This window comes from Coffea arabica, chromosome 7c (genome assembly GCF_036785885.1).
Source record: "Coffea arabica cultivar ET-39 chromosome 7c, Coffea Arabica ET-39 HiFi, whole genome shotgun sequence".
Lineage (NCBI taxonomy): Eukaryota > Viridiplantae > Streptophyta > Magnoliopsida > Gentianales > Rubiaceae > Coffea > Coffea arabica.
Window position 1 is genome coordinate 16584739 of NC_092322.1, and position 13848 is coordinate 16598586.

At 34.4% G+C, this 13848-nt stretch overlaps 1 protein-coding gene across 9 annotated transcripts; it reads right to left on the reverse strand.

Annotated features, from left to right (window-relative positions):
* Nucleotides 1-3442: 3442 nt before the first annotated feature.
* LOC113699368 (uncharacterized) lies at nucleotides 3443-11508 on the reverse strand. 9 transcript variants are annotated; one of them, XM_072058281.1, is made up of 5 exons: nucleotides 9097-11499; nucleotides 8394-8451; nucleotides 8238-8309; nucleotides 4519-7430; nucleotides 3443-4386 (listed from the first exon to the last, which is right to left on the reverse strand). In XM_072058281.1, exon 1 carries the CDS (start codon nucleotides 11343-11345, stop codon nucleotides 9423-9425), a length of 1923 nt encoding a protein of 640 aa, XP_071914382.1. In that variant the 5' UTR covers nucleotides 11346-11499; the 3' UTR covers nucleotides 3443-4386; nucleotides 4519-7430; nucleotides 8238-8309; nucleotides 8394-8451; nucleotides 9097-9422. The 9 variants fall into 9 exon arrangements, with proteins under 9 accessions (XP_071914382.1, XP_071914384.1, XP_071914381.1 ...); XM_072058283.1 differs by lacking the exon at nucleotides 8394-8451 and having other exon boundaries at nucleotides 4519-8309; nucleotides 9097-10687; nucleotides 11264-11508; XM_072058280.1 differs by lacking the exon at nucleotides 8394-8451 and having other exon boundaries at nucleotides 4519-6946.
* Nucleotides 11509-13848: the final 2340 nt, after the last annotated feature.

Below are 13848 nucleotides of genomic sequence, written 5' to 3' on the forward strand. Positions count from 1 at the left end.
TATATGTAATATACATATAATTGCATATTAAATGATATATATAATATATAATTATACATATTATAACATTAAAATATTAATACTTTATATACAAATTCATAATAATTCATAAATATTAATATATTATATATAATTATGTAGTAGTTAATAATAAGCTTGGATCAAACCTGATATAAGCCCAAATTTCATATTAAATGATGAGCCGAAAAGCCTAAAAACCCCATTTATGTTAAAGCTTGGGAATGTCAAGAACGGTTCATAGAGCCCAATTGACTTTCCCAAACCTAGCAACGAGAAGAACTCTTTTGACCACTTGACAAATGCTAATAATATTAAATACATGTCCTGACTACCTTGTTAATGAAAAAAAAAAAAAGAATAGAGCAAAAAATCAGACTATATATAGCAAGGAAATATTAGAAGGTTTTGACTTATTTAAATAATAATGGAGTTTATACTCATTGGTTGAGTCACTTCACTTACAAGATGCAAGTTTGATTAACCAAAGATGAGGTTGAGTGTCACTTTCTATCCTCTTGAGGGAGGGAGGGAGGGAGGGAGGGAGATGATGGCTACTTTGATTTGTGATTCTTTAAGAGTCACGTTGAGACTTTTTAGATTCACAAAATTGGTTAAAACGCGATAAATAACAAAGTATAACCTTACTTAACAACTTGGTAAAACAAACAAAAGAAAAAAAATCATACTTTTTTTTTAGCTTAAAAAAAATCATACTTGATGTCTGCATGTTGAGCAACCTCAAATTCGTCAATTTAAATGATTTTTGTCGATTTTTCACATTAGTTCAAACTACGAGGTACTAGATTGTATGATTTAAAATTATAAGGGACTTTTTCTGTAGATTTATTTAATCACATGGGAACTATTCTGTATTATAATTCTATGAGTGTAAAAGTATATCAATTAAAAATTTGTTTGTTTTCAATACAAATACTCGCAAAAGAAGCACATAAATTCCAAATTCATTATTTGGACGATTTCTGTCACTTTTTTAAATTAGTCCAAATCATGAAGTACCGAAGTGTATGTTTTGAAACTATAGCCTATATAAGATATTTCTTTATGTTCGCATAACTTCAAGGAGATTTTCTACATTTTACCGTAGTTCTTTATATACAAATTCATAATAATTCCTAAATATTAATATATTATATATAATTATGCAGTTAATAATGAGTTTGAATTGAACCCAATATAAGCCCAAATTCATATTAAATGATGAGTTACAAAGCCCGAAAACCCGAAAGCCCCATTTATATTTTAAACCTTGGGTAGTACAGTTCATAAAGCCCGACTGACTCTCTTGAACCTAGTAACAAGAACTCTTTTAATCACTTGATCAACGCTAATAATCTTAGATACATGTATTGACTACCTTGTTAATGGAAAAAAAAAAAAAAAGAGAATAGAGCAAAAATTCGGACTATATGTGGCAAGGAAAATTAGAAGGTTTTGACTTTTTAAAATGATAATGGAGCTTATACTCATTGGTTGAGTCACTCCCATAACTCAGAAGTTTCTTAAGACTTAAATTCATTCTGAATTATATCTTGTTTTTCCGTTGAAATTTCACTGATTTCATTATAAAATAAAGGAAATGAATAATTGAACGGTTGATTATTATTATTATTTTTTGGTCGTCTTAATTTTTGCCTCTCCAAGGTTGAGGAGAAAGGAAGCTTGGCAGGCAGAGAGGCGTGCCATGAGAGACCCGACCCCAAAAAGACTAAGGCTACGTTTGGTTCTACAGAATTAGAATTGAATTAGAATTGAAATTCTATAGAATTGGAATTCTATGAATTAAAATTCCAAATCATTTCAATTCTTTCGTTTGGGAAATGTATAGAATTGATACGGAATTTATTTGAAATTTCAAATTCTTTGTTTGTATGAGAGAAGAATTCATTAGGAATTAGAATTGTTTTCATGAAACATTTGCTTACATAAAATTTTTCTTTTTTTTTCTTTTTTATATAATAATTTCTTTTTTTCTTACATTTAGCTAATTTTTACTAAAGATTTAAAAGAAAGAACCAATTTGTGCCTTTAATAATTTATTTTTTCCCACTCTCATATCAATTTCTTTGGTGAACATTTCCAGATGGTATAGATATTGGCATCCAACCAAAATTGGACCTCACCCCCTTAAAAGTAAATCCCCAATGACACTAGCATATTTCTTAAAACATGGTAGAATATTGGACAGTGAATTAGTCACTAATTAACTCAAATAGTACGTTTGTAAAACAATTTAATTAACATTCTCAACAAATAAATTCAGTTTACTTGACAGACAAAGGAAACAATCTCAATTAAGAAGCAACAAAAAAGGAAGACCCCAAAGCATACAGCTCTGCTCCCCAACTAAAGACCCTACAGCAAGCTCCATGGTATGACACATCCAGCACTTAGAATGCTGGTCCATAAGTCAATACCTTAAGTACCTAGATATGAAGAACATCAGATATTGGTGAATACCATGGATAATGCAAACAAATTTCAGCATCTCAACAGCAAGCTACGTCTCACACAAGTAGGTTTATTCTTCCAAAGGCACAGGACTGACTCACAAATAAAGATCTCAGACATTCTTAGCAGAGTTTATGAATTCAACTAAGCAGGACGGCGAAAATCAATCAAGAACTTTTCCTATTTGTTCCATATGTTCTTCATTTTCTTAAAAATAAATGACAAGAAAATGACAAAAGAACTCATCAGAATTTAAAAAGTCATGGATACACGATGGAGTAGTAACAACTTTTACTTGCTCTACTTGGGCTTCCAGCAATCAGCTCAACTTCTTCTACAAAAACAACTTCAACTGGAGATTACCCAAAAAAAAAATCAATTACCAATGTGCATCAATAGCCAATCCTTTTTTAAGTCATCTCCGAGACCAGAAAAAGTGTCATACTTTGTCCTGTCATTCATAAGTAAGTCAATACCCTTCAACAATTGAAATCTATCCAATTCAATTTTAGAAATCTATCCAGCACACTGCAACAAAAGAAAGAAACAGAAAAGTCCCGACAAAGCTTTCTTTCTAGAAACAAGACTACATTGTGGAGCCTCCGGTTCCAATTTCTGTCACCAATCAAACTGGAAGTCAGTAATGACCCCTGTATTTTGAATTCCATATCCATTCAAGCAGTAGTATGATGTCGTTCATTTTCCCCCAAAAAGAGACCATATATATCAAAGAGCTCAAGTGAACATTGACAGAAAGAGAGATTACTAAATCACTCAAAATGCAGAAGACAAAGGATAAGTCAGTAGAAAGTGGATTTAAGTGCTCAAAGCATGCCAAACATCCAAGCTGCAGGCAAAAATCAAATTTTTACTTAATGACCTTCATGCATATGTGAATTAACAACTTCAAAGAAGTCTCAAGCACCAGTTAAAACATAAAAGACCTTGGTAATTGCTGGTAAAACTATTTTAGCATACATCTATATATCAAACTCTAGTTGAATAACTGCGACAACGTACATACACAGGACTTATCTATTGACTGGAAGCCAAGGTTCTCCAAATTCACTACATTATCTAACATGTACAATAAACGATAACAGTAATCTATGCGTCCTCAGCATCACTCATGCTTGGACGAGTATCAATATAGAATTCTGAGTCCAAACCATCCATGATCCTTCCTCTGTTTACCAACATGTAGATGTACCGGCTTTGTCAAATTGGGCACCAAATTTGACAACATTGTGGAGCCTCCGGTTCCAATTTCTTTCCTTTAATGTTTAAATGGTTGAGGGAGTAATGACAAAATTTCAGTAACCTAATGCCAATTCCTAAAAGTACATGGTAAACTGAATCTGATTTTTTGTATTTTCCACACCTTCCTATCTTCCATTTTGGACCCAAAGCATTTGGTTCGATGTAAGTTTTTAAGTTTATATATGTGACCATGTAACATAAGAAGTTCTCAACAAAATTTTCGATGAGGTAGGCCTCCCTTACAGAATGAAATCATAAAACAGTCTAGTCTAAATGTTAGAAAATACTCTTGTTGCAGGCAGCATAAAAGTGATTTGATCAGTTTCTGGACCAATTTCCTTCTTCTTTTTCTTCCAAGTAAGATAAAATACTAATCTACTCCTCCTCTTACACTCTGTGCATCCAAGTAAGTTATGAAAAACCTAGCGAAGGGCAAACTTACCACCGAAACCATGCACTAATAAACTAAACTTTATGAATGGCAGAGGCAAACATCAAGGCAAGACTCGAGCCATTGAAATCATGCAAGGCCATCAAAAACAAAAATGCCATCCCAGGGACTTCCACCCCATCCAAATTACCAAAGCAGGTAGTAAGTACTGAAGTAAGGTGAGAGGGCCGATTCACTGGTACGATCTGAGAGACATCAAATCACTGGCCATCAGAGCACGAAAGGGGCATAGCCGTTAGAGTCAAAGAAATTCAGAATTCAATATTCAATGCTGCAAAGTTAAAAATCGAAGGCAAAGGAGAGCTTTTAGTTGTTACCTTCCGGACTGAAGAACCCAGTTCGGAGCAGTCTTGCGATTGCTGAAGTGATGGGTAGATGCGTGGCAGAGCGATGCCGGAGACGGTGGTGGAAGAGACAAAATGTTAGGGTGACGGTGAAGGGGATGACGCACAGAAGAAGCACTTGCGGTTGAGGAAAAGTGACTAATTAGATCGCGAGAGAGGGCTGCTCACATAGTTGACCCGATTTTAATTTTTTACCCATTAGGATCCGCGTACTAACCCGAATAGGAGGTGAAATTATGGAATTGGAATTGTAATTCTTAGGTCTTACCAAAGAATTGAATTTGTGGAATTGATGGCTCGTAGAATTCAAATTGAATTCTAATTTTCTGGCATTGCCGGTGTCCAAACTGAAGAATTGGAATTGGGACCCCAATTCCAATTCTAAACCCCAATTCTATGGGGAACCAAACGAACCCTAAAAGAAAATCATGTATTGGTCCAAGTAAATTCATTTACAAAATACATACACTAAAATATTTCATGAGTTTACTCTTCACCTACAGGATGCAAGTTTGATTCACCAAGGATGAGGTTGAGCATCACTTTCGATCCTTTTGAGGGAGGGAGGGAGGGAGATGATGGCTGTTTTGATTTGTGATTCTTTAAAAATCACGTTGAGACTTTTTAAATTCACCAAATCGGTTAAGGTATGAAAAATAACAAATTATAACCTTGCTCATAAAACAAACTAAATCAAAAAATCATACTTTTTTTGAGCTTAAAAAAAATCACACTTTATGCCTGCATGTTTCCTGCGCCTTAGCATTTGAAGATACTCTGCAATCTTGGAAAGTTGAGAATTCAGAAATAATGTTAAGCATGGCAACTGCCTCCAAAAATAGTTAAACAGATCTAGTTGCCAGAATGCCAAACATTCGCAGTATACAGGAATCAGGATGTCAAATTGTTATTCAATCCTCTAAAGAAGAAAAGAAGCAATAGCTTCTGCAAACAAGGGGAAAGACAAACTCTGAGGATTCACGGACATCCAGACAACCACCTTTAAACGAAAGCTGAATCCGTTCAAGACATTCCCAAAAGTAGGGGTGAGCAAATTCGGTTTGTACCGAATTCATACTCGAATTCAAATTCAATTTGATAATTTGAAATTGGGTATTTGATAATTTGGTACAAAAGCAATATTTACCGAATTCACCGAATTCTAATATGGTATGAAATAGGTAATGAAATTATGAATTTAGTAATAACCGATTTCGAATTCGTTTATAAAGAATTGGTTTAGTATTAGTATATACTACTAATATATTATTATATTATGTAGGTAAATGCTATTAATAATAGTTAGTATATGGTATTGTCATGTACTTATGATAATAATAATATATAATGATGTATAATCTACTATTTTAGTATTTGTTAATTGTTATATGACTATAATAATACAAATATACAACAATACATAACATAACCAAAATACTTATTATTTTATACATGACTAGAATTAGATAATATTTAATTAAGTATAGGTATAATACATAACTATATAGTATAACTATAATACTTATTATTTTAATTAGGCCGAAAACTGCAATTAAAGGATTCAGCAAATTTTTTTTAAAAATGAATTCGATTTACCCGAATTCATTACCGTTTTCGAATTCAAATTCGGAATTGAATGAATTCAGGTATTTTCAATTCGAATTTGAAAGCGGTTTAGATTTCCATAAGTCCAATAATCGAATTTACCGAATTCATATAACCGAATTACCGAATATGCACCGTTTGCTCACTCCTACCCAAAAGAAACCAGTGAATTTCATGACACATTTATGACCCTAGCCTCTTTTAAACATATGAAAATAAAGATAATAAAATAAACCACCGAAATGCATCAAGATTTCAATTCTAGAACTCTTCCCATTATAAAAGGGGGCCCAAAAAAAAAAAAAAAGAAAACACCCCAAACTTGCAGGATGAATATCAGTCATCACAATCACACACAAACTCTGCCTTTCCATGGTCAAAGACAAACTATAACTGACGGCAGTACTAAACGAAAGAAGAATCAAGTAGAATTGGGAAAGATAAACAACAGATATGCAAATGTCCTGGACAAGTAATCATTCAACAACTTAGTTTCAACTAGCGGACACATACTTACGAGCAGAAATGCACGAAGTTCTCCAAAAAAGCAATGCACATCCATTCCAGCTCAGATTTAGATGAACTTGGTCCAACGACTAACCACAATCCAATTCACAAAATGGTTTGGACCGGTATCTCAGGACAAATGCCTTTCAACTTAAAGCTGGCTTTGGATTGGATGTTAGACCGAAGTTCATCAAGATTGGGGTTTCCTTCAGTGCAACTCAGTGGGTGCCATGAAGGCTCTATGGTGTACAGAAAAAATTGCAGCAGCCCCAGTAGATATAAACATAAGCTACAGTAAAACAACCTAGTCAAACACTGCAAGAGACTTTCCAATTTAATTAGAAATGGAACTAGAGGCAACCAACTCAATAACCAAGACCTACTAATTGACTAACGAAGAAACGAAGTCCACCAAAGACAAAGATTAGTTTGCAAATTGCAATCACTCAAGATTAATAATAACAGTTTGACAACAGTGTAAACTTTGTCAAAAAAGCTAAATAAAGAGATCAATTAAGCTAGTTCAAATATTCCAACACCACTAATCAAGGTATTTACCCATTTCATTAATGCACCGATAAGACCACAGCAGGAACATACAACTATTCAAGGGCAATGTGTCCCACAGTTCCCTGGATTTAAGTTGCAATCTGATAATTTTGTATCCACCGAAGAAAGCTTCCAAGTTATCATCCAGATGGACGTTTCCAGGCTTTAAATCAGGGTGAAAATTATACCATTGCAATGCTCATGCAGGTACTCCAGGCCATGTGCTGTATCAAAAGAAATTCTTGTCTACTAGGTCAGTCCAGGCCTTTTTCTCCAGGTTTGAGGTTTATCACAGGCACAAATAGATACTATACAATTACTGAAAGGTCATTCATATCACTGCAGATCATGCCCAATCATAACTAGCAAAATCAATGAATATCTCCCAATTCCACCTCAGTGACCAATAATACCTTGTCAAAGAATTTTATGACAAACAAAAAATGGTTACTGGTATTCAAGATAAACATTCACTATTTCCATTCTATTGCTTGTATCTTTCCAGTAAATAATTCAAATTTACTGCATACTGTAGGAATGAATATTGTGATGAAATTCTTCACAAACTGAACCAGCTACACAAAATAAATGCAACTACAAAAAATCCCATTTACAGAAAGCTTTTATCACAAACTTTTTTCCTGCATCCAGAAACAAGATTAGTTTTTCGGTCTAACAATTTGGATGTTGTTGCACAAAATTGTGAATCCTCCTCTAAAGCTATTAGAAAAGATAATTAAGTTGTCCATAGGACAGTTAATAAACATGATTTTGAACCGTTGTAAAACAGATCTCTTGCATAAAATTCAATGCAAGACTTGTCATTCAATGTTTGTCACCGAGGAATAAAATAAAATAAATTAAAATTAAGACTTTCCCTTAATTTTCTCACAATTCAATTTAAACTAACATTATCTAAGACATGGTTTGAAGTTAAAAAATCTTCCCTGATGTAAAAAATTAGTCTTGATCACTTCAGCCAATTCCTTTCATGTAAAATTCATCATAACTATTTCCATATGTTTCAATACCTAGTAAGCTGTCTCTATCAAGTCTGAGCTGACATCAAATCTTCAGTCTGCGATACAAATTCCACTGCTCCCCTGTTCCACCAAAATGAACAAGATTTAAAAAAAAAAATATTGATAGATATGGAACTTGCTAGACTAGAAAAAATATCTTGGTACCATTGTGATGTGCCAGTAAGACTTTTTTTTTTTATTGCAGATGGTGACCCAATAGCAGCTGTGCAATAAAAACCTATTCTTTAGTTATTATTGCAACTCAGGAACAACCAAATATTAATATTAAAGAATCCCATAATCAAGCCTATTGTCAATAAACAACTAAACACCTGGATTTTTCTAAAAAAGGACAGAGAGTTTCTTGGATGAACTATTCAAGGTTACTGCAAGAGAACGATATTTTTGCTACACTTCTACTGAATGTCCGTACAATTTAGTACAGCATTTACGATTAAAAGGGAAGTGATCAGAACACTTTTTTTGGATCATACTTAAAAAGTATGGGTTTAGTCAAACGCAGTTAAAACAAATCAATAACCATGCCTATTCATGGCACCTCAAACGTGAATCCAAAACAAGAAACTATTCTTGAAAGTTTTTGCACTTTCAAACTGGCTGCACCTTTGGCACCATTTAGGAATTAAAATAAAAGTAACAATTTTATCTTAGAAAAAGTTTTCTTGAAATTACAGAAATGCAGCTTAAAACTTCTCTTGAAATTCAAAGTCACAAACTATATTTGCATATGCCATTTCGTTTCTTATTTCCAATAAAATCAAATACTAGCCATCCCAAGTAAAATTGACAGGCAAGCTAAATTGCTGACACCCATGAATAATGAACAAAAAGGACCTGTACAAGTTACCATTTAAGTGATATGCCACACTGAGGTTCTCCATGGAAAGATCAACAAGAAGTCTTTTTGAAGAAGTGGTACAAATCCAATTAACGGCAGCAGATTTCTTTGATCTGCCACACTTGTCAATTGAACTTCCCTAAGTAATGCAGCTTCTCCACCAAACTAAAGACTGTGGAGGTGTTTCACAAAATATGACCAAGAGATCTCCTTTAAGGCTCAGTTGCATCAAAGACGATAAGTGACAACAGGATCCAATTCAAACCTAAATAATGTTAGTTCCTGCAAATTAAAGTTCAGGGGCCAAAATAAATAGCAGGACCAACATGTTGCAACTAATGTGAAGGTCCTCTTTGTCCCCCATCCATAAGCTTCTTGCAATCAGGATCAATCTTCAGCATCAACATTAATAGAGAAGAATTGTTCTGATTTTCAGCAGATGAATCAAGTAAAATGGAAAAAGTAGATGCATCCAGCAAGAATCCTCTATGAACCATTTCTTCATAATAGACCATCGCATCATCATAATGACCTCCCTTAAGGAGTCCTTGCAGTATAATATTGTATGTAAAATCATTTGGCAGGCAACCCTTCCCCTCCATCTTTTTTACAAGCTCTTTGGCTTCGATGAGCAGACCTTCTGAAAGCAGACCAGCAATCATGGTGTTGTATATTCTAACATCAGGATCCAATCCTTTAAGGGAGAGATTGTTGAAAAGTTCTCGAGCGCTATCGAGCCTCCTGCTTTTGCACAACCCATCAAGCATGATATTGTACATTCCAATGTGAATATTTGTTCCATCAGCTTCCATTGCATGGAATAACTGCAATGCTTCGTCGACATGTCCAGTCTTGCATAATCCATCCAACACCACACAGTAAGTATGAAAATCAGGCTTCATGCCAGAAGCTTGCATCTCGTTGAAAATTTCTCGTGCACTAAGACACCTTCCTGAACTAAATAACCCCTGCAAGACAGTGGTATAAACAACAATATTAGGTTTTAAACCTTTATGCTGAATCTCTCGAAAGAGATTCATGGCTGCTTCCATTTTCTTGGTCTTGGAATAGGCATTTATTAGAATACCATAGCTATGGAGATCAGGTGTAAGGCCGCTAGCAACCATGGTATTGAAAACTCTCCTTGCGTCATCTATTCGCCTCTGTAAACAGTACCCATCCATTAAGGAACAGTATGTGACCAGATTGGGATTTTGACCTTGCTGGATCATGATCTGGAATACCTCTTCAGCATCTTCTATATGCCCTTCCTTACACAGTGCATCCACCACTATAGTGAAAGTAATAACATTTGGAATAATTTTATAAACCTTCATCTCAGAAAAGATCTTGCCAACATCCTCCCATCTGCTTAAGTTGCACAGACCTTGAATCAAACAACTGTAAGTGACAACATTTGGGGGAATGCCCTTTTCAATCATCTCCTGCAAAAGGGCAAGAGCTTCGTCAACCATTTTATCTTTGCAAAAGCTGTCAATGATGGTATTGAACACTTTAACATGCGGCTTACATCTTCTTTTTTCCATGACTCTCAGGAATTCAATGGCCATTTGAATGTTCCCCAACTTACAGAGCCCATCTATCACAATCAGAAACATAACTTCATCAGGCTTGCAAAGTTTTTCGAATATTATCTTCTTAAACAATTCTTGTCCCTGGGGGACCCTATGTTCTCGAAAGAGTCCTTTGAGTAGAGTACTAAAAGTGACTACATCAGCAACAAGACCACGCTTCATGAAAGCAGCCAACACAGGAAACCCCAAATCCACTCGACCCAAGAGGCAGTAACAATTAATCACAACATTAAGGGTGGCCTCATAAGCAGGAATGCCCTTGACACACATATCTCTAAAAAGGGAAATAGCAGATACATAATGATTCTTCATCTTAACAATACGGTCCAGCAATTGATTGAACTGAATAACACAAGGCAGAGGCCTCATCCGGACCATCTGCCGGTACAAGCTCAGAGCATCATCAAGACTGTCGACATTATTAATATCATTCCTCAATCCCGGTTGAAACTTCAGAGCTTTTCCAGGATAACTCTTAACTTTGCCACTAACAGCAGAATAAAAAGTTAATTGGGCTTTAGGGTTTGGGAATGCAAAGAGAAATGACGCAAGAGTAGTACACCTAGCAGTAGCAGTGGTACCTAATGAAGCTGCTGCTGCTTCCTGAGACTGAGCAATGGAAAGAATTATGGCAGAACAAACTCTTCTCTGCATCGCCATCATCTTCTGCTTCTACAGCTGAGGAGGATTCTCAAATGTGAATGAATGAACACGCGGTTTAGCTTGGCAAGGTTCATCAGACCATATATCTCAAATGTGAATGACTCGAATGAAATCATGGATACGCGGCGAAATCTAATGGAGTATTTGACTATTTGATCGGTTTCTTCGCTTTTGAAATAGGGGTAATTTCACAAACCTCCGTTGAGGTTTATGACAATTTCACTCGGCTCCCCTCAGGTTTTATAAATTACCTTGACCTCTCTTGTGACAATAAAATGACTGTAATGACCTTCATTTAATCGATAATTCACTGTATAATGAAATGAGATTGAAAAAGGAAAAAGAAACCTGACCTTTTCGCCTATCCTATTTACAAGTTATAACCAATGACGATTATCTCTCACTTACTGTCATTTCGTTCTCATCTATCAATCACTTCCTCCTATAACTTACTCTCAAATTACCACCAACCATTACTTATAACTGCAGCCAATCATATCACAAGTGATCTCTCAAATTCTACTGTATATTCTTGTTTCTCCTTTCTTCTCTTTGGAATTCTTAAATCTCAAGTTTAGTTGAAGGATTAGATTTGATCATTGAAATAAATTTTGATTTCATGGGCAAACAAAAAAAGAGATGAAGAGGCACGGAATAATAATGGAACAAATAATGCAATCATTGGTCAAAAGAGGGAGAGGGACTAAAATTGGTAAATCTTCTAATTTGTCTATCATCCATCCAAAAAACTTTTTAAGATATTAATAAGTACATTTATACTTCTTTTTATACTCGACAATTGTTGGTTGTGATTTTATTATAGAGATAGAATTCCTTCTCTATTCTTAAGATATTAACATGTTTGGAGATTTGATGGTAGGCTAGATTATTTTGTTTTGAGAAGGTGCGAGCATTGGGTTTGAAGTTTAGGGTGTGATTAGTTGTAAATAGAATTTTGATTTTTGGCAAAATGAAATTCTTGAAGATCTGTATAGTCATTATGATACCTTCCTTCTCTTAATCCCATTAGTGCCTAATCTCTCCTAAGGATTTTCTTTTGGGCCATAATGTGGCTCATGTAGTAGGAGTTGAGTCACTTATATGGTACCAAACCAGAGGAGTTGAGTCCTTGGTTACATCTCTCTCTCTCTCTGTGTCTCTTTATTTTTTTTTTTTCATATTAAAAAGCAAATTACCGGAAGGTAGCCAAAAGTATTTAACCCCATGCAGACCAATAATGATGCTTAGCAAAGTTGGCCTTAACATCTCTACTACAATAATAAACTCTCTACCAGCTTTGGTGTTTAAAAAAATGTGTAACTCTAAAAAAAAAAGTGTAACTAAATGTTTTTTTTTATCTATTAATTGTAACTCAACATCTCCACGTTCAATTATCATGTTAAATTAACCACCACACTTACTAGACTTCCTTGTCCTCCCAACATCTTTTTGTTCACATTTTCTATTTTATAATTAAAGCATAAAAATGTATTAGTTGACATACTTAAAAAATCATTTGCTTTTTTTTGTCCTATTTTTTTTTATCAGACTTTTGAAGTTAGTTAATTAAACCTAATCTCAAATTTAACCCCAAAAATCGGCAACTCTTGAGGGTGTGTTCTTCCCACTCATATAAACAGATAAAATTCAAAGTCAGAATGGGTGCATGGAAACTTGTTTGCTAGTGAAAGACACCCAAAGCCTGGCAAGCAAAATAGCTTGGGAAGAGTACAGATAAGATTATTAATTGATTTCACCCCTTTATCGTTAAATGTTTAGTACCAAACAAACATACAGGCATTTAAATGATAGTTGATAGGGGGATAAAAGCCAAAATTGTGGAATGCTGTAGAATGTAACACAATTTATTAGACAAAGGTAGCCTTAAATATTTTCAGACAATTTACTAGACAAAGGGGAGGGGAGTGTGAAGGTTGGCGGTGGCTGCTGGCGGTGGTAGGTGGTGCTAGTATGTGGAAGAAGAAAAAGGTTTAGGTTTTATTTTATTTTATTTTATTTTTAGTATATTTGAGATTGTGTGTTTTTGGAGTTATTTTTAAGTTGTTTTAAGAGATTGTTATGGTAGATCCCACAAACAAAAATAGTTTGTTGGAAAAACAGCAAATTCAAACAGATTTTAGCTTTTGATTAACTTTTACTAATTGTCAAAAAAAAAAAAAAAAAGATTGCTTGTTGGTTTGTCTATATGCATGCATTTGACTCCAAATGTAACTTTAAGTTTTTTATTCTCATCAACCCTTGCTCTTTTTTCTTCAATCTATTGCTAAAATATTTCAAAATGATTAGAATTTAGAATTGACCAAGGAAAAAGATAACATAAAAAGATATCTCGAAACCTAAATAATTTGTAACCTAATAATCAGTACATAAATTCTAAATTCGTCCATGCTAAATGCTCAGAGTTGCTTTCTTGCCTGAAAAGGGGTAATTGTACTTTTCCATTTACAACTATTATGGTAGGGCTAATGATTCAATCTTGAAA

Excerpts from the sequence above, each read along its gene's own strand:
- LOC113699368 (XM_072058280.1), bottom strand. The coding sequence starts at position 11,345 with ATGATGGCGATGCAGAGAAGAGTTTGTTCTGCCATAATTCTTTCCATT.